This window comes from Manis pentadactyla, chromosome 4 (genome assembly GCF_030020395.1).
Source record: "Manis pentadactyla isolate mManPen7 chromosome 4, mManPen7.hap1, whole genome shotgun sequence".
Taxonomy (NCBI): Eukaryota; Metazoa; Chordata; class Mammalia; order Pholidota; family Manidae; genus Manis; species Manis pentadactyla.
The window spans coordinates 1,999,426-2,024,218 of record NC_080022.1 but is presented as its reverse complement, the minus strand read 5'-3'; the positions used below and the strand labels follow the sequence as shown (position 1 = coordinate 2,024,218).

At 62.0% G+C, this 24,793-nt stretch overlaps 1 protein-coding gene across 10 annotated transcripts in view; it reads left to right on the top strand.

Moving 5' to 3' along the window:
- Nucleotides 1–10,808: 10,808 nt before the first annotated feature.
- Nucleotides 10,809–24,793, top strand: part of MEGF6 (multiple EGF like domains 6) — an 87,607-nt gene continuing 73,622 nt past the window's right edge. For 4 of the 10 annotated variants that reach the window (XM_036882668.2, XM_057499635.1, XM_057499632.1 and 1 more), the window contains exons 1-3: nucleotides 10,817–11,121; nucleotides 14,003–14,137; nucleotides 18,413–18,522. In XM_036882668.2, coding sequence (XP_036738563.2) covers nucleotides 11,012–11,121; nucleotides 14,003–14,137; nucleotides 18,413–18,522 — 355 coding nt within the window. In that variant the 5' untranslated portion in view covers nucleotides 10,817–11,011. Of the gene's footprint in view, nucleotides 11,122–14,002; nucleotides 14,138–18,412; nucleotides 18,523–24,793 lie in introns of all 10 variants that reach the window. The other 6 variants (XM_057499634.1, XM_057499633.1, XM_036882662.2 and 3 more) reach the window with 3 other exon arrangements.

Below are 24,793 nucleotides of genomic sequence, written 5' to 3'. Positions count from 1 at the left end.
CTGCTGCCACTGCTCATGCCACCCCTCACTCTCTCCACCCTGAAACCTTGCCCCACCCATACTGTGTCCACCTTCCAACACCTGGCTGAAAAACACTGTCCCAGGAGATGTTGCTCACGACACCTTCACATATAATAATCGTCTGCATGTGCTCCGGGTCATTCTGTTCCACGTACGTGTCCTGCATATAATCCACTTTGTGAGCCGGGCCATTCTGTGTGTGCATTAGAGGGGTTCAACCAAACAAACCCCTCATGTGTGATGTGAACACACTATAGTGTCTGCTGCCATTGAGATGGTTTGGAGGGCTCTAGTGGGTGCCAAGGCCACACAGCTGGCACAGCTATGCCCATTAGCTCAGCCCCTCCTGGATGCCCTCACCATTTGGGAACTACCCAAGGTGCCCCAGCCTTCTTTTCTCTGGGACCAGCCTACTGCTCAGATGTCAACATTGCCATAAACACCAAGACACCACAGGTATGGAAATAGATTTGGTACTTTGCTTCCTGGAAAAAACAGCTTCAGGGTGCTGAGTGAGTGTGCAGAGGAGAGGGGCAGAGCGCTGCTGACCCTCTGGCCTGTGGAGAAGGTTGCTGTAGCCTGTAGCCTGGGGCTGTGTCACACCAGCTTCAGGCCCTGCCTCTATGTGGGGGAGCCCCTCTCCTGGGCAGCCAGAGCCCCAGGCTGAGTCTGCCCTGCTGGTGGGCCTGAACAGGGCCCCTGAGGGGCAGCCTGAGCTTCTTGGCCCAGGGTGCCCACTGACCCCTCTTCTGAGTCTTCCTTCACTGTGTGGGAGAGTCAGAGCAGGACCAGAGGCCCACCTATGATAGCAGCAGGCGTGTGGGTCCAGGAGCCAGGCCACAGGGCTTGAACCCCTGCTCCTCTGCTCTATCCCAGGGACTCAGACACTGAAGCTCTGCATCTTCGTTTCTCATTTCACTGAGTGGGGATAATAATAGGTCCGGCCTCTAAAGGCTGCTGGGAGGATTAATGAGTTAATAGCGGCGCCAGGTTTAGCATCCTGCTTGGCCCCTGTTAAGAGCCATCTCAGGGTCAGCTGTTACTCTGATGCTGCTCGTTGAGCCTCGTGCCAGTTATGTTGCAAATATTGCCTTTGCTCCCAACACACGTGCATGGCACTCGGAGAGTATCACCCCTCTTTCACTGAGGAGAACACAGTCCCAGAGAGGCTGTCCTTGGGTGAAGGTCATGCATCAACAGAGCCAGGACCTTCTGAAGTCCAGGGCCTGTGCCCCAGCCCCCACCCCCTGCTCCCCATGCCAGTGGACCCCAGGGGTGGAGGTGGGGCACAGGCAGAGGGGAGCTTGTCCTCACCCGACACACTGGCCCTGCTTCCATATTCACCAATGTGCAGTAGACCTACACACTCTCTGACATGATGACAAGGGAGAAGCCCCAGTTTCCTTTGCCCGTGACCTTGACAACGGTTGGCTCAGTGGGAGCAGGGGATGAGAAGGGGAGCCAAGGATCATGGGAAGAGACTGAGGGCAGGGAGGGTAAAAGTGAGCCAAAGCCATGTAGGTGCTCTGGAGGGGCTTCCGGGAGGTGGCAGCCACACTGGCATGGAAGAGGCCAGGCCTTCTCTTGGAACAGTCAGCCCTTGGGCTCTGAGCTCCAGCTTGTCCACACATAGCCGTGGCTGACCTTGAATCCGTTACTTAACCTTCCTGCTTCCTGTTCCTTGTCCAGGAAACAGGAATGATGAAACCCAGCTCACAGGTTGTCATGAGAGGGTAAAGGAGCTAATGCCAGCAGGACCCACCTGGCCCAGCACACCCTCAGCACCTGTGCCCTGAACACCACAGGTAGGCAAGATGCTCGGGGAACGGTGAGGACACAGGAGGGCAGGGCCCGAGGAATGAACCCAGATTGCAGCAGGTCCTGGGGGAACCAGAACCTAGGGCCTAGGCGTCAGGATAGCCTCTGGCGGGAGGACGCCCCCTGCATGGAGACTGGTGGAGAGTGAGGCTGGGTACAGGTAGGTGAGGGTGGGGGTGAGATGGCAGGGGCCCTGAGTTCTGTCTTCTTCAGTGAGATGGGGGTGGGCCGTTTGGTGGAGACGGATGGTGATAATAGAAGGGGGAGCAGGGGAGCTGTTAGGGACATGTGAGACTCACTGAGCAGCCGGAAGCCCCAGGGCCCTTGCACACAGCACCCATCTGGTGCGAGTGGAGAAACCGGGACTGGACTGGTCTGGGCATTTGCCGCTTAGCTGTGGTCAGGGACACGGAAGGGGAGGCCAGATTCCAAGAAGAGGTATTTATGGAGAACCGAAGGGTCAGGGATTCCGCCCCCTCGTGGCTGACAGGCCAGCCCTGCCTTGGTTTCAGGGATGGTGGCAGAAGACAGACCCCAGGTCAGAGATGAAGGACTGTTACTACGCACAGGAAGAGCGACGCCCGGGGTGTGAGCATCATGTGGGGTCCCTGAGCCCTGATTCCCGTGGGTGTGATGGGTGTGTGTGTTTCACTGCTGCACACGGGGATGCACATGGGACAGACCCCAGGTCAGCCAGCAAGCTGGTCCTTGTCCCCAAGAGGGCGCTCCCCCTGCCCTCAAGGTGGCTCTCTGCAGCTGCAAGGCTGAGAAAGTGCTCAGGAAAATGCAATCAGGACCTAGTGTTCCTGGCATGCCCGGCAGGACGTGTACATCAACCTTGTCTGCGTGGTGGCCCTGGGGTCCTGGTTTCTGGTCTGGCTAAGAAGGCATCGGGCCCTGCAGGGACTAGTGCCTGGGAGGGTTTGGGTTGGTGGAGGTCATGGAGAGGATGTGACCTCTGGTTGACCCTCAAGCTGGCCCCAGGCAATCGGAGGCTCCTCTCTCCTCTTCTTGGAATGTGCGGCCCACCGTGGGAGCCCACCCCAAACGTGCAGGAGAGAGTGAGGTGGTGTTGAGACCGTCTGGACAGCGCATGTGACCGAGCCCGGCAGAGGCCTCCAGGTAAAGTGTAAGATTCAGCGGGCACATGCAGAGACCTGGTTCTGTGGCCAGACAAGCCTCCAAGCCCCCGCCCTGGTTAGGCCTGCAGCTCGCCTATCTCCAGAGCCGGCCTGCTTTGGCCTCTCCCCGCCCTCCGCACAGCCGGTTTGCAAACCAGCAGCGTTCAGGGATGAAGAACAGAGGCCTGCATGGGGCCGGGTGCCACAGGGAGAATAGGACCAGGGCATCTGGAAGCCAGGGCCTGAGAGTGGCATGCTGGGGCCAGAGCCATCAGAGAGGGTGTCCTACATGGTGGCAAGGACTGAGTCTTGGACTGGGGACTGGATGCCCAGTGAAGAACTTGGGATGCGATGAAGAACTTCAGCAGGCAGGGGCCCCAAGTTAGGCAGGTGGGTCCTGGGGCCCCCAGATGCTGGGAGGCACGATGGTGAGGATGCTGGCCCCAGTGCCCAAGCCGTTAGAGGACATGGGGTAACCTGGGGGCACCCATAGGTCCATAAATTTGAGAAATGGCAAGGGAAATGACTGGGCTTCAATTAGATGATCAGTAGCCCAGGATGCCAGAGCAGCAACCCCCATGGGGTTGCAGTTCCAAAGCGCCACAGACCGGGGCTTAGCAAGAGTGTGTCCTCTCAGTCTGGGGTCCCGAGGCCCAGGTGCAAGGCGTCCGCAGGACTGCACTCCCTCCAGAACTGGCTCTTTCCTGGCCTCTCCTAGTTTCCAGAGGTTGCTGGCTATTCCTGGCATTCCTGGCTTGTGGCTACATCCCTTGTGTCTCTGCTTCCACTATCATATGCTTCTCCTTGGGTCTCCTTCCTCTTCTTACAAGACCATCAGCCATACCGGGTTAGGGCTTACCTTACCTTAACTATGTCTGCAAAGACCCCACCTCCAAATAAGGCCACATAGCATGGGGGCTGGGGGGCAGGACTCAAGCGTGTCTTTAGGGGGGACACAGGTCCACCTGTAACAGATGGGCAAACAAGGGGAGGTTCAAATGGAAATTGTGGCTCTCCACACACACACACTGGTCGTGGTGGGGAAGATGGCTTGTGACTGGGGTCTGGGACGGAGTTCCTGAGAGCTGGGTCCCTGAGTTTGTGACACTTCTGTCCCGGGGGGCTTTGAAAGGCCGTTCCTGCACCGTGAGCAGCCTCCAGGCAGCCTGGGGCACACGTGAGTGGAGGGTTACGTCATCATGTATCTTCTCTCTCTGCAGAGGCCGTGAAGTCTCCATAGGGCCATGTGGGTTTCTGTCTTATCTTTCAGATGATGCTGCAGTTCAGCATTTTAAATCAATAGCTCCACCTTTGACATCTGTCGCTGATGTAAGTGGGGGTCAGGGCACCAGGAGTCAGGCACGCTCCGAATGGGAGCCCCAGGGTGGGATTTCAGAGCTGCCAGGATCTCTGGGCCCTTCAGTTCCCCCAGGTTGGAGGTAAGTGTTCAGCCTGGACAATATTCCCATTCTCAGGGTCCGTGGGATGAGCTCACCCGAGAGCATGCACTCCAGGAGAGGCCTCTCCCCCATCTAGTGACCAGGGTGCCGGCGGGCCCAGGGCTGCATCTAAGCCTGGACAGTGCTTGGCAGCCGTCGTGGCCCCCAGGGACCCGTCTGTGAGCTGTCGGAGGGTGTACTGTAGGGGCTGCCTTTAATCTTGGTCCTTGGCAGGTCATGACAGAAGTAGGGGCAACTTTGACAAAGGAACACCCTTCCCAGGAGGGGGACTATGGCGTTGGGCATCGAGAGGTCAGGCTTCCCACATCCTATTGAAGGTCGGGAGGTGGGGGCAGGATGTGGGCAATTAGCATGGACACAGTTCTCTGCATCCCCTAAAAGCTGAGTTGCTTCGATGGTGACCGTCATCAGGTCCCACATCCACTGGGGACGACAGTGTGGCCCACCTCCACCCTGCTGCCCACCTTACTGGGCTGGTGCCCCAGGGCTCCCTCCTCACCTGGTGGGAGCTGCAGCCTCGGCGTCTGGCGGGATCCACGGGAGGGTCTGGCTTCACGATGTGCTTACCCTGGGAGAGCAGGCGCTGGGAGGATGCCAGGGGACGCCGGGTTGGCTGGCGCCAGGGGACACTGAGGAGGATGTTGCCTGGGCCTGGGGCAGCAGTTCTGGCTCTAGTTGGTACAGCAGGCGAGGGCAACGGGTGCACCACTGCCCCCCTGCTGCAAGCACCGGCGGCCGCGAAAGCACGTCCAGCAAAAAGGCCTCACCCCCTACTCAGCTTCCGGAGGAGCCCTGAGCACCCCCAGGATGTGTGCTGCTGAGACGGCTGGGGGGCGAGGCCCTGTCCGGCACCCCGTGGGGGTCCATCTCCTCTCTGCAGGACAGGCACGAGGCTAGACCCCACAGCTGGTATTCGTTTTCCAGGGGGCTGCCGTAAGAAATGACCACAGACTGGTGCAAATCCCAGGAATCCATTCTGCAGGCGGGAGGTCTGCGATCTGGGTGCTGGCAGGGCTGCTCCCCTGGAGGCTCCTGGGAAGAACGTCTCCGGCCTCCCTCCCAGCTTCTGGCGGTTGCCACTAACTCGGGCACTCCTCGGCCTGTGGATGCATCATCCTGACCTCTGACTCCATGCGGCCACCTGGCCTTCTCCCTGTGTGTCCCTCTCTTCTCTCTTGTAAGGACACTTGTCATGGGGTTTACAGCCCACTGTAAATAAGTCCAGGATGGTCTCATCCTGACATCCTTAATTATATTTGCAAAGACCCCTTTCCTAAATCCAGTCACATTTGCAGGTACCAGGGACGAGGACTTGGGCATATATTTTGGGGAAACACAGGTCTACCCACGACACTGCTGTACCCCAACACCTGGCACCATTGCAGGAGGAGCCAGCTTTTCTGCTCTTGGAGTTGGCAGGCGATCTAAAACACCCTGGCACCATTTCTGGACCTCACGCCCTCCTTGACGCTGCCCCCCAACCTCCTGGGTAGAAAGGGCTGGGATGGGGTAAAGGGGAGGGGCCTGCAGCGGGGTGTGGGCCAGGCCGGGACAGGAAACAGCAGCCGCATTTGCTGACCCGGCGTAATGGGTCTGTCCACTCAAAGGCTGAGTGTGAACCAGCTTCAGTGGTGCCACTTTGCTAGTGTTTCCCACGCAAACCAAGGCAGACAGACGTCCTGCCTCGTCCAGGGCCACACGCAAGGCACAGGCCTGTCCAGGGCCGTACGGCTGGTCAACAGAGGGGCCCTGAGCCGGGTCTGCTTCAGATCCCCTGTCCTGCCCTGCGTAGATTGCTTCTTTGATTTTAATTTCTCTTCTGGCTCAAGTGTGGAGGTTTAGAAATGAATGCCCGAACCAGCAACCCGAAGCCTTCCCGCTGAACTGGCAAATCGTTTGGTGTAGGGTTTCAGGTGCCATACATCTTTACCTAGAGGGTCCCCTGCCTCTGGCTCCAGCCAGGAATGGTGCCGATTAGGGTCACCTGGGCACCCCCGAGGCGCTTTCACCCCAGCGCCTGCAGATGCCTCTGTCCCTAATCATTCACTCTCTCTCCTGCCGGCTGAAGTGCTTGTAAAAGTCGGACAGGTCACTGGCATCCTGTCTTGGACTGCCAGTCATGTTACTGGGGGGGCTTCAGAAGGCTGTGTGGACCCCTGTCCATGCAACCCCTTTTCCTACTCTCCGCGGGACCGAAGCAGGACTGCAGGAGAGGAGCAGCCCCAGGGAGGCGGAAGGAAGCGGTTTGCTTTGGACATAAGGCCACGCTGGTCGGGTGAGCCCCCATTATTTTCCTGTGGACCAAAGGCTATTTTTATCATTTCCAGCAGAGAAAGAAACAAAAACATTGAAAAGCAGCCTTTTGAGAATTCTTTTCACACAAGCTAGATGGTGGTTTGGCCAAATGTGAAAGGGGACACGCAGTCTCTCCTCTCCCTGGATTAGCTGAAGCTCCACTTCAGGCCTGACGCCCTGTGTGACCCTGTCCGAGGCGTGTGGCGGGTGGGAGCAGGGGGGGTGGGGACTGCTGCTCAGGGTCCTCCTGGCCTGAGTGTGGGTGCCTTCCATGCGGTGTCTGACACCTGCAAACACCGGGATCAGGACACCAAACCGGTGTGTACCTAGGAGGAGGAGTCGGTGAATCCCAAGGTGAAAGTGGGGGTCTAGCTACCGTTTGGCTAAGGGCCCTCGGGATGGAAACTCGAGTTGGGGTCTGAGCCCGAGGCGACCCACGCCTGTCCAGAGCTCCAGGCTGAGCTCCGTGGGGGTGGGAAGCCTTGGCCGACAGGGAGCAGAGGGCTTCACTTCCCCCCTCCTGCACCAGGGGGCAGTGCCCCACAGCAGAGCGCCTGTCACCGGAATCCTGCGCACAAAGCCGTGCCGTCAGCTCTTCTGGCCGGACATGTGCGTGGAATGCAATGCCAGTAAAATGTCCAGTGCAGGGAGCAGGACAATGTGACTCCTGAGTCCCCTGGGAGAATGATGGATGAGAATCAGCAGTCTACACCTGGGGGAGACATAAAGGCATGATGTGGACGGAGTCCCCTGAGCCTGTGGTCAGCAGGCCCCCTGAGGATGAGGCCACTTCCTCATTGCCTTGGCGCAGGGCAGGGGGCGAAGCCCAGGGTGGGGGTGGGGGCGTCAGCTCAAACGCCCAAGGACAGATGCTGTGTCACATCAGTGGAAGGCTGGCAGCTAATGACACGGGCCACTGGATAACCATGCAGTCTCCGTGCCCAGTGTAGGGCAGGGTAACTTCCATGTAAATAAATTCCCGCAAAAAAATGTTAATAAAGAACATATTCCTGATCCTTCTAACTGAAGTGCTTATTTCTAAGTGATGGAGAAAACAACAGAGTGAAGAACCACTTTTTAAAAAATTTAAGCTATTTAAACTAAAAAATAACTGTGCACTTGAGTATGCGAAATTAGAAGCTGATATTGTCTGGAAACGCCATCAACCACATTAAAACTGCGAGTACAGACCAGGAAGGCGCCGGCAAGCCTCGCCCGCTGTCCCTTTTGTTGGGAAAATGCACAAAAGTAGGTGGTGCTCAGGGAATAGCTGTGCTCCCTTTAGTCTGATCACTAGAGGAGAGAATCTGCGTTACATCAGTTTGTGAAAGTACATTAAACATGGGTACAGGTTGACTGCTTGTTTCAAATGCCAACTACAAGCACAGCCCTGGTGGTGCGCCTATTGTCCGTGCGGGAAGCCACATGGGAGTGTAAGCAGCTGGGGGCTTGGCTGCTGCCAGCAGGGTTCGGGCTGGGCAGGGGGAGCCGCAGGGGGAGCCACAGGGTTGCAGGGCTGAGTGTCCGCGATGCAGTCTGCATGAGGGGGCTTGGCTTTGCCAGGCATCTGTGGTGGCAGGAAGGGCACAGGACCCCCGAATGGGGCTGGGTGGGCAGGTTTCCTAGCCACAGGGACTCTCAGCAGGAAGCGTTCACCTTCCTCCCACCTGCCTGCCTGCCTAGCACCTGCCTTTAGACTGTTCACCTGGGAGCTGAACCTGGTGCCCAGGACCTGGGGTGGGCAGGGGTGGATTACCACAGCCCCAATAAAGCCCTTTCAAGTTAGGGGCGGGCTGGGGGCTGGGGTGTGCACATAGGTCCTGTGTTTTTGTAAAATTAGCAAAATAACTTATCTTTATTTCTTGAACAGAGCTCCCACATTTTAGGTTTCAGGCTCCGCTGGACATCCCTTCCCAGCAGCCTCCGTTTTCACCCACAGGATCAACCCATATCTTTTCCTTCTTCCTCCAAGAAGCTGGAGAATTCTCTGAAACAGCTGCCCTCGCCCCACCGTCCCGCGGTTGGACGGGATTCCCTGGCGAAGTGGGTGAGCGCTTGTAAAGGTGTCCTTTGCGTCAGCACATGGTGACCGAGTGCCCACGTTTTGCCAAGCGCTGCACTGGAGAGTCTGGCGAGGGTTGAAGATGGGGAGGGCGAGGATCCACTGGGAGGTGTTCAGGGAGGGGGAGACTCACAGACACTCACGTGTACCCCAGCTCGTCCCAGTACGGATCTGGGGTGCTTGCAGGCCCCGGCAGGGGGCCGGGAGGAGCATGGGCCAGCCCCCTGCTGTGATCCCAGCCAGGGGCTGAGGGGCAAGATTGAGCAGGGTGGGCATCAGGGAGCGGGGTGGGCATCAGGGAGCGGGGGTAGCAACCAGTGCTTGGGGTTTCAGAGGACAGTGAAATCACCCGGCAATGAACTGAACTGTGTGCCCCCAGATTCCTTTGGTGAAGCTCTAACTCCCAGTGTGACTCTTGGGAGGTGGGGTCTTTCTGGAGGTGATTAAGAAGTGAGGTCACAGAGGTGAGGCCTGATCCGCTAGGGCTGGCGCCTTAGAAGGGGAAGAGCATGCTCTGTCTGTCTGTCTGTCTCAACCACACGAGGACACAGGGGAAAGCATCCGTCTGCAAGCCCTGCAGAGAGTCCTCAGCAAGAACCAAATCAGCAGCACCTTGACCTTGGGGTCCAGCCTCCAGAGCCCTGAGAAATAGCCGCATGGTGCAAACAGCCAGTCTGGCGTTTTGTTCCTGCAGCAGGTCACGCTGACACCCTTCTGGGGCCGTCACACTCACTGGCTCCCGGCTGCTCTGTGCACTTCATGGTTCTCCTAGAGTCACACGCAGCAGCGTATGGGGCTTAGTGAAGGTCTCCAGAGCCAGCCCCCATGTCTGGCCCCCAGATCTGTTTGCAAGCTGGCATCCTGGGGGTGCAGCCCCCCTCTGTATAGCAGGGTGACAGCAGGGCTGGCCTGACAGGGCCCCCCCATTAAGATGACTATAACCCTCCAGGCTGGAATGGGGGGGCAGGATAAATAGTGGGGAGGCCACTGTTGCAGCTCCACTGTTCTGCACAGCTAGGGGTCCCTGCCTCCCAAGCTCCTGGTCAGGGGCTCCTGACCTCCATGAGGGGTGGTGTTAAGCCTTTCCTGTCATCCGGGACCACGTGAAGTGTAGGAGGGGAAGCCCCAAGAAAGCCCCTGCCGGCTTTGACAGTCTGTGAGCCTCTGCAGCGGGCCCGGCTGGGGCTTGCCTCCCCAAACCTCATGCGACTAATGGGAGGCCTATTTCCTGGCCCCTCGTCTGGTCTCACTCAGCGTGCACTTCCCCCTGCTCTTCAAGAACCTCCCAAAGGGACTGTCCCTGCCCCAGCAACCCCACGACCCCCCAGAGTAAGTGAATTCCAAACCAATCCTGTTTAAAGGGAGGGAAGTAAGTCCTCTTGAGAGAGACCCCTGCTCTGGACCTCCTCTGGGGAGCAGGGCGCCCCCATCCCCAGGCCACGGACCAAAAACTGCACAGAGTAGGAATAAAGACGCCCGGAGGGTGGTGGGTGACCAACCACGTGGGGGCCAAAGAAGTGCGCAGAGGCCCACGGAGGCGACCAGCCCCTCTGCCCGCCGCTGGCGAGAGCGCGGGTGGAGTGCCGGGCGACCGACGGAGCTCCGCGGGGACAAGCCCAAGCCGGTTCCTGCTGGGACTTACGGGGACGGAGGGCTGAAGGGGGCCCGGAGAACAGGGCTCTGGGAGGGTCTGGGAGCCGGCGACCGCTCCGCCCCGTCGGGTGGGGAACTCAGCTCGCGCGGGAGCTGGGCCTTGCCGCCAGAGGGGAGTGGGGCGCGCGAACGGGACCACGGGGCGGGACGGTGGCGGGGACTGGGGGTGAGGACCCCGGCGGGGCTGTGGGCGGGCTGGAGGCGGGGCCTGGGCGGGGCGGGGGTCCTGGCCGGGGGCGGGGCGCGGCGGGGGTGGGCGGGGGTCCGACGGGGGCGCGGCCATGGCAGGGGTCCGGGCCGGGGCGTGGCCAGGGTGGGCGGGCCTCCAGGGCGCGGAGCTCGGCGCTCACTGGCGGGCGGGGCGCACCGGGCTCTGGATCTTGGCGCTGACCCCAGGCCGCGGGCGGGAGGCCGGACGCTCCGCACCTGCGGCGACCTGCGGTGGGACCGTGCGCGGGCACCTGTGGCTGTGCCTCGTGCGCCCCGGGTACATGGCGCGCGTGGAGGCGGCGGCTCGAAGGGCCGGCCGGGGCCGCCTGTGACTGCGGACAGGAGGGGCCCGGCGCGGGGCCGCGGGCACGATGCCTTTCCTTCCCGAGGCGAGGGCGGCGGGCCGCGCGGTGGCCCTGGCCCTGGCGCTGCTGTTGCCCGCCGTGCCAGCGGGCGCTCTGCTCAGCCTGCAGCCCAACATGTGAGTGCGGGCACCGGAGGGCTTGCGGGGCGTCCCGAGACCGGGCCCCTGGGCCGCTTTGTCCCTGGGGCCCTGAGAGCGGTGCGCTCTTTGCCATAACTGGGGAGGGGGTGGTAAGAGACTAGGGTTAGGGGCTGGGTGTGCACCGTGCGTTGGCGCTCAGGCCCATTCTGCAAGCCTTCTGAGGTACGGGGAATCCAGGTCCTTGCCGGCGCAGGCTGGCGGGGGAGCCCGGCTCGGAGCAGGCAGGAAGGAAGCAGCTCTTTCCCACTTCCTTGGGGTGGGGGGGCTGTGCAGGGGCGGGTTGTGCCCAGACAGGGGGCCCTCCAAGTATGTGTTAAACACATGTGCTTTGGGGCTGAGAGGCAGGAGAAGGAATTCAATACCAGAATGGGCAGGAAGAGAGGGTCAGGAGGCAGGCGAGATGAACTCGGTTTTGAAAGCTATTCCCCAGTGGGTTGTTTAGCGGTCTCTCTTAAACAGCAAATCCGTCCTCGCGTTGGCCTCAAAGGAAAACTGGTGCTGAAGGGAGGGGCAGAGGAGGGGGCAGGAAGCCTGCCCACTGCCCCCAGCCCGGGACTCCTGCAGGGTGCCTGCGGGCTGCAGAAGGGTGGTGGAGCAGCCCAGGCTGGGGGTAGGGCCTGTCCGGCACACCCCCAGGGGGTCCGGTGCACCTGGCCCCAAAGGACTGAGCAGACCGGCTTCCAGGCAGAGACGGGGGTGGGCAAGTCCACGCCTCTAGGACTCCTGCTCTGAGTCATGCTTTACTCCAAGAGGAAAGTTTCCTTGTGGCTTTTCAAAGGAGCATGGTCTCTGGGGTGGGGGGCCTTTGTGTCCAGAAATGTGTGTGCCCGAGTCTCTGGCCGGACCCTCCGCTGACTTCTACTGGGCATTCCTCTGTGATCCCAGGGAGCTGGGTTTGTCGGAGGGAAGCCCCAGCGTCGGCAGGGATTGCCATGGGGGCTTTCCACCCTTCAGCCTGCCTGTTCTTCGCATGGTTAGCCTGGGGCCTCCGGGGGCCCAGGCTCCTGGTGTTCCCGGGTGCCGGTCTGGTGGGCAGCTGCTCAGCTGATGAGGACGGAGGGCTCCGCTCGTAAGAAGGGGCTCCTGACCCCTGCGCTGTGGAGACTGCAGGTCGCCCTTCTTGGCCCCCTTCCCTGAGCCCTGGGGGAGTGGAGCCAAAGGCCTGTTTTTGTGAGGTTCCCTCCCTGGGGAAAACCGCATCAGCAGTGAGTGGGTTGCATGAGATCTCCTTCTGCTCCTGCTTCGTGCTTTCCCCGGAGCCTCCGCTCTCCTTGCTCTTCAAACTCCGGGCTCCTTCAAGGCTGCGCCCACTCCTCCTCTTCGGGGGCCTCTCACCTGGCCTAGCTACCTGCGGCTTCTGTTCTCAAGTCGCTCCACTCGCGCTGAGCTTTGTGACACCTAGGGACACACTTTCCCCAGTCCGTGGGTCTGGTAAGCACCTGGTGCTGGCCCCAACATGTGGTAGGGCCACAGTGGGCATGGCTGGCAGCTGAATGACTCGTGGGGTGCACCCTTCAGCTCTCCCCAGAGAGGTGGAAAATGGTGGGCTCCTGGAGATGCCAGAATGTGCTCTGTGCACCTGCACCCCAGAAGGGCAGAGCAGATAGGGTCCCAGAAAGTGCTCCCCTGCCTCCCCTCCCTTAGTGGGGTTCTGGCGAGCCTGCAGGGCCTGGCACATGCAGCCCCACCCTCTGGGGCCAGTGTTCCTGAACCTCCGGGTGGGCCTCTGGGCTCGGGCAGGGGTGCTGTAAGGCGGGGTCCCACCGACTCACAGCATCAGATGCTCTGGGCACCCTTGTGGACCTGCAGGAGCAATATGGTTGCCTCTTTGGCCCACTGTGGCTGAGTTAAAACCACCCAGCATGCACGTACGTATTCAGTTATTTATGCCTCAAAAGTACATTTCTGCTGCTGAGGAAGAATGGCTTGCTTTTCTTCCTGCGGCCTAGAATGACTGCTGGCTGCACGTGGGGCCAGCCCAGGGCTGCTGGTGGGGCCATGGGAGCAGGGTCTGGGCACAGGGTGACAATGTCCCCAGGCACCAGAGTCCTGACCCGCATGGTCCAAGGCTGCATCTGCGGTAGATGTGCACCCCTGGGGGCCGGGGTGCCCCTGGCAGCTGCATTTGGAAAATGGCCTGTGCTTGGGAGGCAGTTAGGTGAGCTGACCTCGCCCATCCAAGCGCAAGTCCTGCCTTACAAGTAGCTCTTGGACCCACCAGCCCCGACTCTGGAAGGGCCCTGTCCCCTGAGGCCGAGGCTGCCTTGGGCATCCAGGAGCCCGCTCGCTGTCAGGGAGTTTCAGAGCTGCACAAATCTCTTCTGAGCTTGGCATGTTTGTTGTCTGTATGCTGCCCTGTGTGGGTTCAGGGTGCTAGGGAGCCACGCGATCGCAGGGGATGCTGGTCCCTGGAAGCTGGCTGTGACCCCTCCACGCTCCCGGGGTGCCCCCCTGCATAGCTCGCTCCTTCTGCTTGTCCTCCTGAGCGAACTCCTGCTCAGCGGTGGGCCCAGCTGGACCAGCTCAGGGCACAGCTTTGAGGCCCAGATGGCTGGGACGGAGAGAGCCGAGAATCACGGTCACACGGACCCAGGGTCATTGCTGCTGCTCCCACAGACCTCAGGTCCCTTGTGCAGGGGGCAGCAGGGTGCTCAGATGCTTTCTCCTCCAGCTCCTGTCCCTGCGAGCCTGCACCTGCTGTGGGTCTTGGGTAGGCGCTGGATGGGCATCCTACTGTGGGGCCTGGCCACAGGTCTGGGCCCCACCCCAATGGCTGGGTTCCCCAGGGCAGGCATGCAGGAGGGCAGGCGAGCCGGCTGTGGTGGCTGGGGCACTGACTGTCTGTCCTCTTCCTCAGGCCGCATGTGTGTGCTGAGCAGGAGCTGACACTGGTGGGCCGCCGCCTGCCCTGCGTGCGGGCCTTCAGCCGGACCGTGCCGCTATGGAAGCCGGGCTGTGGGCGGCAGGCCTGGTGTGTCGGCCACGAGCGGAGGTATGTGGCAGGGCCCGGGGGTCTGGTGTGGCAGTGGGGCTCTGCTCACAGCAGAGCAGCTCTCATTGCCCAGGAGTGGGATGGCCAGGGCAGGCGGCCATCCTGGCCCCAGGGCCACCAGCAGCCCCCAAGGCCCACATCTGAGGTCAGGGCCTCGCACACCGTCCTAGAGGGGAGGCCAGCATGGAAGCAGTTCCCAGATGGTCGTACTCCTGCTCATGGGGCCTTCGTGGGTGGGGCGGGGACCCTTAGGGAATGGGGGATCTGAGGGGATGGGGTGCTCTGAGGAGAGCAGAGAATTGTGTGGGGGAGGTGGACACCCCTTCAGGGCGGCGGTGTTTGTGTCGGGGAGGCTGAGGACCTTGTGCCACAGGAGAGGGGGAGTCTCGTGAGGGAGGTGGGGACCCGAAGGGGAGGGGAGCTGGCCGTGCAGGAGGGTGAAAAGGGGCGCCCGGCCTGCCGAGTTCCCAGCTGGAGTCTCGTTCCCAAGCCCGTGTGAAATTTTTTATTGCTCAATATTTTATTTCAAAATCAAATTAAGGAGAGCCTTTGTATGGCTCTTCTCTTTTTATAGACTGGGGTTCTGGAATCTGCCTGATTGCAAAGCTGGGTGTGTGTGGGGGCAGCTAGCTTGGGTAACCCCTCGGCCTGGAAGCTGGCGGCTGCTCCCGGGTTGGGTGGAGGGAAGGTAGCAACGAGTCCCCAGATAGGGTGTGGTGTCCAGCTTCTCAGCAAGGTCTTTGTGGGGACCAGCTGTGCGGTGTCATCCGTGTGGGGCGTGAACCTGCCGTGCCTGTCCCCGGGCGGTGCATTTTTCATTTAAAATGTTTGTCTGCTGTACCATATGTGTTCAGGAAGGAGGAAGGTACAGCTCGGTTCTGACAGCGGTTCTGACAGCGGTTCCCACTGGGCTCCCTCCCCGGGGACCTTGGCAGTGTCTGGTGACAGCTTCTGTTGTGCTGGGTGAACTGGGAGGGTGGGACCTCTGTAGCTGGCAGGTGGAGGGCAGGGATGTGGCTGGACATCCTATGGCACAGGGGATGGCCCTCAACCGCGAAGAAGCCCTCCCAAGTGTCAGGAGGGCTGGGGCTGAGAAATGCTCCCCCTGTGCCCCCGAGATGCATATTCGGCCATCTGTCCTTCCGGACCTTCACGTGTGTGCAGATGTGTGCGTGCTAATGAAATGGGAATGAGGTCACGTCGGCTGCGTGCTCCCCAGCAGTGTGTGGTGAAGGGTGCTATTCCTGGGAGCAGCCAGAAGCCCTGTGGCCTCGGGACTGGAGACTACAGTGAGTGACCGTGCTGGGAACACCCCGCGGCTGGCAGGCAGACGATTTCCCTGTGTGCTGTCCCCAGGCTGGCCTGGGCAGGGCGGGAGCAGCGTGTCCAGACTGGCTGGGTACCGTCAGCCCCCTGGCAGGGAAGACCCAGCTGTCAGGGAGGGCCACACCTTCCGGGCCGTGCGTGGTGGGGACAGGGTCTGTCATGGTTCCTGTCTAGGGGGCCTGTGTTCTTGTTGGTTTCCTGGGAAGGCTCAGGACAGGCCTGCATGCAGAGCAGAATCTGGGGCTCCTCTTCTTGCGAGGGGGCTGGGCCCCTCTGCAGTCTGCAGGAGCAGTGCGGGTCCTTGGCCTTGGGTGGGGGCAGGTGGCTGTCTGCCCGGCCTGGGTGGGATGCGGCTGGGACCGCTCTTTGCCCACCCTGCGCATGCTCTTGCCTGTAGGAGAACGAGAGCCTCACAGCCCGTCTGCGCCCTGCGCGGTTGCCTGCAGCCTGCGCCGGTGTGTCCGGGCCCAGCCTCCCTGCTCTTCCGGAGGGCTTCCCACTTGGCTAATATGTCGTGACCCCTCCTGCATTGCCCTCAGATGAGCCCACCCTGCTGGCCATAGGATGTTTGCCAAATGCCTCCTCCAGATGTCCCTTGGCCGCCGTCAAGGCTGGGCCAGCACCTCGGAGGCCCTCTGATGCTCTGTGCACCCCTGTGGAGCCGGCCCTGGCCCCCGGCCCTCCCTGTCCCCGTCTGCCCAGCCCTCCCGGGTGGATGTCACTTCTCCTCTGAGCACATCTCCCAGGCTGGGGGAGCCCCCTCAGCTGCATAAAGGGCCCTTTGCTCTCTGCGGGGTGGGGTCCACTGGAAGGAAGGAAGGAACGAGGGAGGGAGGAGGGTGGGGACGCCTGGAGCACAGAGCCTGGAGCCCCCATGGAGCCCCTCCCGCCAGGCCCAGGCGCGGAAGGTGGAGAAGTGGGCGCCAGCCCAGTAGCCACGTCACCTGTCAGCCCCTCCGTGAACCGGCTTCTCTGCTGTGGCTGGAGCCGGAACGAGCTGTCCACTGTGTCCAGTGTAAGCGGCAGGGGAGTACGGGCGGGGGCTCGTGGGGCCTGTGGGAGCTGCAGGCTGATTGTCCTCTCCAAGGGGCTCAAGTTTTAGGGGGGCACAGGGGAGGGTGGCAGATGGGCCTGTCGCCCCGTCTTCCGGTGACCACGAGGAGCTGCACGTAGCCCGGGAGAGGGATAAATATTTATGATGGAAGGGTCCAAACACTGCTCTGCCAAACGTCCGCTGCGGCCGCTTCTCCCCAGGCGAGCGGTTTCATGTCCTGCCAAAGTGGGATTTTGCAAAGCTCTCCTGAGCTGTGTGCAGTGTGCGTGCACACACTCATGCTTCCGGGAAGGGCTCTTGTTTATTTGTGGGGTCTAGGTCCCCTGGGCGGCCACGGGCTTCCCCCCACTCTCGAGGGCCGAGCCCCGGCAAGCCAGGAGGGTGTTTGTTCCCTGGAGACGCAGTGCAGGCCCTCGGGCCGCTCCCAAGGGCTCAAGGGCCCTTGAGCCTGTGGCTGTTGGCCAGGCCCTGGTCACAGTCCCACAGAGAGCAGGGGGCTGGGAGCTGGGTGCTTGAAGGCTGTGGGGCGGCCCGGGTTGTTCCTTCCTCTCCCGTGAGGCCATTCTTTCTGTCGCTCTCCCTCCCTCCTGCCCCCCCACGACCAGCCCTGTCACTGTCATCACAGGGCCCTCACCGCCGAGGGACCTGGGGGCAGGTGCCGAGCACGGGGTCCTGTGTGAGCTTCCTGTGGCCGCTGTGGTTTCAGACAACAGCCGTTTCCTCTGCTGTCGTCCTGGAGCAGGAGTCTGAGACCCCAGGGCGGGCAGGGCTGGTCCTCCCAGAGGCTCCGGCGACGGCGGGCAGTCCTTGGCCTCCTTTGGCTTCTGGCCGCGTTGCTGACCTCTGCCTCGGAGCTCACGTGGCCTTCACACCTGTGTGTCAGTCTCCAAATGCCCCTCTTCCAACGACACAGTCATTGGGTTAGGGGCCCCCCGACACCCCGCAGGCTAGATTGGCCTCAACTTGATTCCATCCGCAAACACTGTTGCCAGATAAGGCCACAGGTTCCAGGCGGGCATGGATCCGGGGGGACGCTGCTCAGCCAGTACAAGCAGTGAGGGACACGGGGCCTGGGCAGGGCAGGTAGCCAGCAGTCTTGCTGGTTGCCCACTAGGTAAGGGGTGGAGGTTGTCTGGGCAGGGGAGGGGAGGGGAGGGCGGGGAGGGCAGCCTGTGCAGCTCCGTGCGGATCACCAGGGTCAGATCCTTGGCTGTTGTAAACCACTCTGGAGAAGCAGAAACAGAGCTTTCTGGAGGGACAGAGATCCTTCCAAAATCCGGGGCCCAGCCAAAGAGGAGCAGGGTGTAGGAGCCCTGGGGTGCTGGGTGTGGCTGAAACGGGGCTGTGTGGGACCAGGGCACCCTCTGCCTCCCACCCTGGCCGCTGCCTCAGGTTTGGGGCTGCAGGGTAAGCCCTGGGCAGGTGAGACTGCCCTGCTCCCTGGGGGCCAGTGATGCCAGGGAGGCGGGACGGAGGCTGGTGGTGGGCAGACCACCTTGCTGAGGGCACCCCGAGCTGTCAGGCTTCTAGGGGCCTGGTGGTGCGGATGGCCTGGGGCAGCCTGTGGATTTGGGGAGGGGACAGCTTGGAGCCCTCTGCTGGTCCCTGGCTTCCTGTGGCTGTTCTCTGCCAGGCCAGAACCCCAAACCCTCGAAAATGGCCTGGGGAAAAGAGCCAGTGTGGCCCTGTGCCCACCCTGCCAGCCCCTCGCTCACTCAGGTGTGGCCCTGCCTCAGGACGCTTGCCTTCCGTCACCTCTGAACCCCAACCTGCTCAGCCTGAAGTGGGGACAGTGGGAGAAGCGGTTGGGGAGGGGTGGGTGAGGGCCCCAAGCAGCAGCGGAAATGCCGCGGCCCTGTGCTCAGTCAACGCTTCCCTTCTCCCTTCTTGTCCAGAACCGTATACTACGTGGGCTACAGGCAGGTGTACACCATGGAGGCCCAGACCGTGCTCAGGTGCTGCCCAGGGTGGAGCCAGCAGCCCGGCGACCAGGGCTGCTTCTCCCGTGAGTACCGTGCCCACCCCGCACTCCCACCTGCGCCCGGGAGGAGGCGGGACGCGGCCCCCTCTCTGTGCCTGGTGGGAGTCCTCACTGCGCGCCCAAGACTCGCGGGCCACGTGTCCAGCCACCGCTCGCCGAAGGCTATTAAACAAGATCCTAGAAGGAAGAAGGAGTGAGCCCCACAGCACTGCGGCCAGCAGGGGCCGTGACCCCGGGCGCCCCGTGCCTGGCTCTGGGAGGGGCCCAAGGGTCGCCTGGGGCCCTGTGTTGGTGTCACTGGGCTCAGATGCCTCTGAGCTGGGCTCAGGGTCACTGTTGGGGAGCGTGGCCCCTCGCCTGCCTGTCCTCTGCCCACCATGTTCCCAGGAAAGCCTGTGCTGGGCACTGGGCCCTCGGCCTCTGTGGGCATGGGAGACAACAGCAGCCCCCCGCCTCCCGCTTCCTGCCTCCCACTGACCAGTGCCCTGGGCCTCAGGCTTGTCTGCTGAATGGCACATGAATCGCTGTCTCTATTCTCTCCTGACCCCCAGGTCCTGGCAGAGCAAGGGAGGGGGAGCCCCCAGGTATCAGGGGAGTGGCACTGGGCACAGGACAGACAAGGCAACCGAGGCCCGAGGGCGGCTGGGAAGCCTCTGCTTCATAAAAGAGTCACAGCTCCTGCCTGTAGGGAAGTTTGGGAAGGGGTCCTGGCCTTCGTGTGGGGGCCCAGGTGGTGTGGGGCCAGGAGGGTGAGGGCACAGGCGGAAGTGCACACAAGTGGGCAGGCAGGTGAGGCTGCCTGGGCAAGAGGAGTCAGCATCCCTCCCCTGGAGAGCCTGGCCCAGAGGTCTGGTTTCCTCTGTGCTGTGCTGTGGCATCTGGTGATGTGAGGAGAGGGATGGCGTCCTGCCGCGGGGGTGGCTGGGTTCTCAGTTACCCTGTGTTGGGGGTTAGATGAGGTTGGCTGTTCTGTGATGGGGGCAGGAACTGGACTTGAGGGGTCCTGGTCCAGTCTGCCTCTGCTGCAGTCCTTCCTCACACAGGAAACGGGGCTGGAGATGCCCATGAACTCCAGGGGAAGAAGGGGACAGAAAAGGATGGTGGAGGTGTTTTCCCAGGGCAGGAAATGAATAATTCTCCCAAGTAAGAGTGTTGGGGGAAGAGGAGGAAGGGGCTCAGGGCCGCCCACGGGTAGGGGAGGCGGTGGCGGGGACATGCCAGCACGCCCTCGGGTGGGGCGTCCCAGGCCCCAGCATCAGCCCCGCCGTCCGAGGCTCTCTGGTTCCAGGGGCTGATGTGAGCCCCTCTCTGCTTTGGGAAACAAAGGGGCAGTTGAGTGGGGATGCGGGGCCGACATCAGAGCCGAGGTCCCAGGGTTCCCACTCTGAGGGGGGTTCCCTCAGGCCTGCCAAAGGTGGCTCTGGCGGTCAGGCAGGCACTGGGGCTTGTGGGAGAGAGCACGGCCTGTGGGGAGGGACGTGGGTGCACGACCTCATGGCTGGCCCGGGGTGCGGTTCTCTGAGTTTGGCTTCCCGGGCTGGTGGGGTGGGGATGTGTGCACCCCTCCCTCAGGAGGGGAGCCAGTGTGCAGCTCAAGGTTTGCACAGCGCGTTCCCACTGTTGTTTGCTTTGCACCCCTGGCCTGGGGTCTGGTGGCTCTTGGTCTCCCCTGGGTCTTGGAGTGACTTTCCAGAGTCGGGTAGGGTGAGGGGTGGCAGGGCCAAGGGCGGTCAGACCCCAGGGGGCCACGGGGGCCTCCACCCACTGCGGAGAGGAGCCCACATACCAGCTTCCCTGAAACAAGGGCCGCCTCAGGATGGGTCTGCTGGGCCCTGGGCTGTGCGTCTGTCATCCTCGTCTGGCTCCTGCTGAGCTCTGGGCCTGCCCTTGAGCTGTGTCTGTGGGGGGTCACTAAAGACAAGGTGGCTGGGCTGTGGGGTCCTCTGGAAGGAGGGAGATGCAGCCAGTGGGGCCACAGCCCTGGGCGGCAGGGTGGGTGGCAGAGCTGGCCTCTGCAGTTCCTCAGCACCCGGGCCTGGGCTGGGACCCTCTGGGGGCAGCCTTGCCCCTGCAGAGCTGGAGGAGCTGGGCTGGGGGCAGGGCTGGGAGGGCAGTGGGGGGGAGGGTCCTGGCCGCTGGGAGACGTGGACAGAACCTGCCTGTGTGTCCTGGGCTTGAGGCTCTGCCTTCTTTGTTGTTTATTTTTAATAATTCATTTTCAGCGCAGGATTTATGTATTTATGTATTTGGCTTTCATTTGTTTGTTCTAACTATCCAGGAAGAGCCTGTGATCTGGCCTTTGGGGACACTCGCTTGTTCCCGTGTCTGAGTTGCCAGCATGAGAAGGGGAGGCAGTAGGGAGCTCGTGGGGGTGCATGTGCCTGAAATCCTGGCCCCGGGCACGGGAGGGGTGCTAGCCACTGTTGATTTGTTCATTCATTCATTTTCTCACTGTATTCATTCGGGGTTTGCTCAGCTGCCACTGAGCTCTGGGGGTTCAGGGGGACTGTGCAGGGCCACGCCTGCCTAGGGGGGCTCAGGTCCTAGGGGAGGCTGCTATGCCTCCAGTGTGTCGGGGCGGTGGAGAGCCATGGGGCCCCAGCTTGGGGTTGGGTAGAGGAGGCCAGTATGGCAGGGGCTGGGGGGGCTCAGGGGGCTGGCTGGGGCCCAGAGCAGGAGAAGTGTGGGTGGCAGGGGACGGAGAGGACACGGGCGCAGAGGGGATCTTGGTGGGGCGGCCAAGGAACGGGAGACTGCTCAGGGGCCTCCCTCCGGCTGCCCTTCTGCTGGGGAGTGTGCTTCTTGCCGTGAGCCGAGCCCTGGAGAGCCCTCCACCACCTGCCCGGTGTGAGCCCCCGGGAAGCCCTGCCTTATTGGGTCAGGGGAGAGTCTGGGGTGGCTGCCTCCGTCCCTCCTGCCTGCGTGCAGGGTGCCAGGGCTGGGTCAGGGCCCTCCCAACCCCTGAGCATATGGAGCCTATGTTGGCGGACCCCGTGTGAGAGAGGTGCCCCCTCCCAGCAGAGGGGAGCCCGTGTCAGGATTCCCGTCTCCACCCCCTACTACCCCTCCTAGTGCCTTCCCCACCCCCCCGACTTGGCCAGCACCTTCCCTCATTTCCCGTCCAGGCTCTGCAGCCAGAGGGCTGGAGAGGCTATCAGGCCGGGCAGGACAGCTGGGGCACTGCTCACCAGGCTGGCCTCCGCCCCACCCACCAGCGATGTGACATTCCCTTGCTTTGGTGTGACCTGGACAAAGTCAGGGCCTGGTGGCATTTGTGGCACAGAGCCGTGGGGAGAATGGCAGGAAGCTTCCGGCGGTGTGGCTCCAAGACCCACCTCCAGAGCCTGTGACCTGGAAGTGACTGGAAAGAAAGAGGGGGGTGGCATCGCCCGATGACCAGGGGGCTTCCCAGGGCCTGCGCGCCCACCTCTGGGCGCTGGGGGCTCCGACCGCTTCGGCTCTTCCTGCCAGGCCTGCCCGCCCAGCTGCTCTCTGAGTTCCATGTTTTTCCAGTCGGGAGACAGGTTTTGCCTGGACCCCCTGTGATATTTCAGCCGCAGTCACCGCGGGCCCCCCATCAAACAGGTCCCTGAAGGTGGAGGGGAGGTCCCTGGCCCTGCTCCCGGCCCCCCACCGAGCGGACCGTGAGGCGGACACACCAGCTCCTGCTCTCAGCCGCCGTGAGGTGGGCTCCGTCCATCTGAAGAGGCCTGGGCAGGAAGGCAGGGCCCGGGGAGGTGCCGGGAGCCGCACCAGCCCCACGGAGTGGGATGAGCTCCGGGAAAGGGAACCGATCTGTGGACCAGGAGGCTCTGGATAAAGCACAGCTAGGCAGGTTCCGCTTCGCAGGACTTCTCAGGGCCTTTAATATGCTAATGTGCTCTGTGCTGTGTCTGTTTCCCAACTAATTGTTTAGAAAGAAAGAAGGAAAAGCTAACAATAAAGCCAAAGAAAGCAATGACCAGTGTCCCTCAAGCTGCGCTGAGGGATCCTGACGCCCGTGCTCCGAGGGACAAACCTCACGGAGGGCCAGCAGGGTGGAGGGCCCAGCGCTGTGCTGGGTGCGGGCGGGTGGCAGTGGCAGACATGGGTACCGGTCCCCATTCCACAGGACTCGTGCTCTTCAGCAGGGGACACGCAGAAAGCAGGCAGTGTTGTGCCAGGTCCTGGGAAAAGCCCGAGAGAGAGTGGGGGCGGGGCTCAAATCGCTCAGATCGACCCTGTTCAGCTCTGGAGACCCCAGGTCTGAAATCAGGGAGCCGGCAGGGCCGTGCTCCCCCCGCAGGCCTTGGGGAGGGTCCTTGCTGTGACCTGGCGCTTCTGGGGGTGCTGCCCCCAGCATCACCCCGGGTTCGCGGGTCGTCACGTGGCCTGTGTCCCGCATGTCCCGTTCTGCCTGCATGAGGACCTCGCTGCGGTTAGGGCCCCCCGCTCTGCTGTGGGTGTAATCCTTAGCTTGGTCAACCTGCAAAGACCCTACTTCCAAACAAGATCCCACTGGGGGGCCCTGGGTGGACACGAATCTTTGGGGGACACAATCTAACCCACCACAGGGGGGTAGGTCCCAGGGCCCTTGTAAGGACAGGGCGCCTGTGCAGGGCCTGAGCAGAGGAGGGACACGGTCTCTGGAGGGCAGAGGCCAGACACCTTAGATGGCCCAGATGGGGGGGATGGCCTTGGTCAGGGAGCAGTGGTGAGAAGTGGTCAGATTTGGGGTTTGCTGATGGAGTGGGAACTGGCCATGGCTGTGTCTCCAAGAAGGCTGGGGTCTCAGGACCCCAAAGGCCCCCAGACCTGTGTGCTGCAGGTGGGTGGGGCAGCACGGCCCTTGACTCCGGAGCAGACCCCCAGAGGTGACCGCAGTCTGGGGAGGACACCGCAGCCTGGCCACCCAGAGCTTTCTCCACCGCTGTCCCAGACCCTCTTGGTCACACCTGCTGTCTTGCTGCCCAGTAGATGCCAGGCTGTCAGGAAAAATCTGTGGCCTGCAAGGGGCTCACGTCAGTAGGGGGGATCTGATGTGTTGCTGCAGGAACGGGCGGGGAGGCTGTGCTGGTTGCCCTCTGCCCGTACCTGGGGTTGGCCGGAAACAGGGGCCCAGGCCTCTGAACGCTGCCCCGCATCTGGGCTTGGCCTACCCTGCCTCGTGGTCCATGCTGCCTCCTCTGTGACCCTGTGGCTCCGGGCCTGGCTGGTGGGGCGGCTGGGCAGGCGCTGTGGAAGGCTGCCGTGGAAGCCTGGGAGGGCCGCCCTCGGCCTTCCTGCCTCTGCCATTTGCCCTTCCTTTTCCATCTGGATGCATGTCAGCCCCACACCCAGCAGGGAAATTCGCCGGCTGGCATGCTGGCTCCCATCCTCAGTGTGAACACACACGCTCAGCACTGCTGGGGACGGGGCATGTCTGCTGTGACCCCCAGACCCCCTGGCTCTCCAAATTGTGGGGTCACATCTGGATTTGAATGGTCCTGTGCCCAGCACACACTTGCACACCCATGCCCACTTGTGCACCCAGACCTGAGCTCACCCACAGCAACCTCTCACACATGTGTCCATGCACGTGGGTTCTCGCACAGGCGCAGGCTCATGCTCTCTATTGCTCTGATATCCACATGCACACAGTCACACATGCTCACATGCTCATGCTCCAGGACATATGCCCACACGTGTGCATGCTCACACATGCACCTTCTCACGTGTGCTCACTCACAATCTTGGCCACGTGACCCTCCCCCTATGCCTCCCCCTCCCAGCCCAGGCTGCCCTTGGGGTCCTCAGGATGCCTGGGGTGGGCCAAGTGTGGGGGTGAGGTGGTGGCCTTCCAGCCTGCCCACATGGACCCTGCCCTCGGGGCCAAGACCTACGCAGGCTTCCATGCTGTGGCCATCCAGACCCAGGCTCACTCCGTGGCCTTAGCGGAAGGGCGGGTCGGTTGGGGTGTCACACATCCGTTTAGCGGTTGCTGCAGGTCAGTTTGGTTCTGGTCCCTGGGTGGGCTCTGGAGAGTCGCCGTGATGGGACCCCAAGCCTTCCCCTACGGGGTCTACAGCGTGGCGGGAACTTAGGTGATAAGATTTGCAGATGCCACTGTCATCTGTGGCCTGGTCCGAGGGCCAGGCAGAGCTCCCTGCGGGTCCGGCTCTCTGGGAGGGGTCCGGGTGTACAGTCCCTGCCTTGGGTGCCTTCGGGTAGCTGGGTGTGGTGGGCAGGAGGGGCGGCAGGCAGGGCTCAGCAGCCTGGGGAGGACCCCAGACCTGGGATCCATGGCCTCGGGCTTCCCACCTCTCCCGCGGATGGA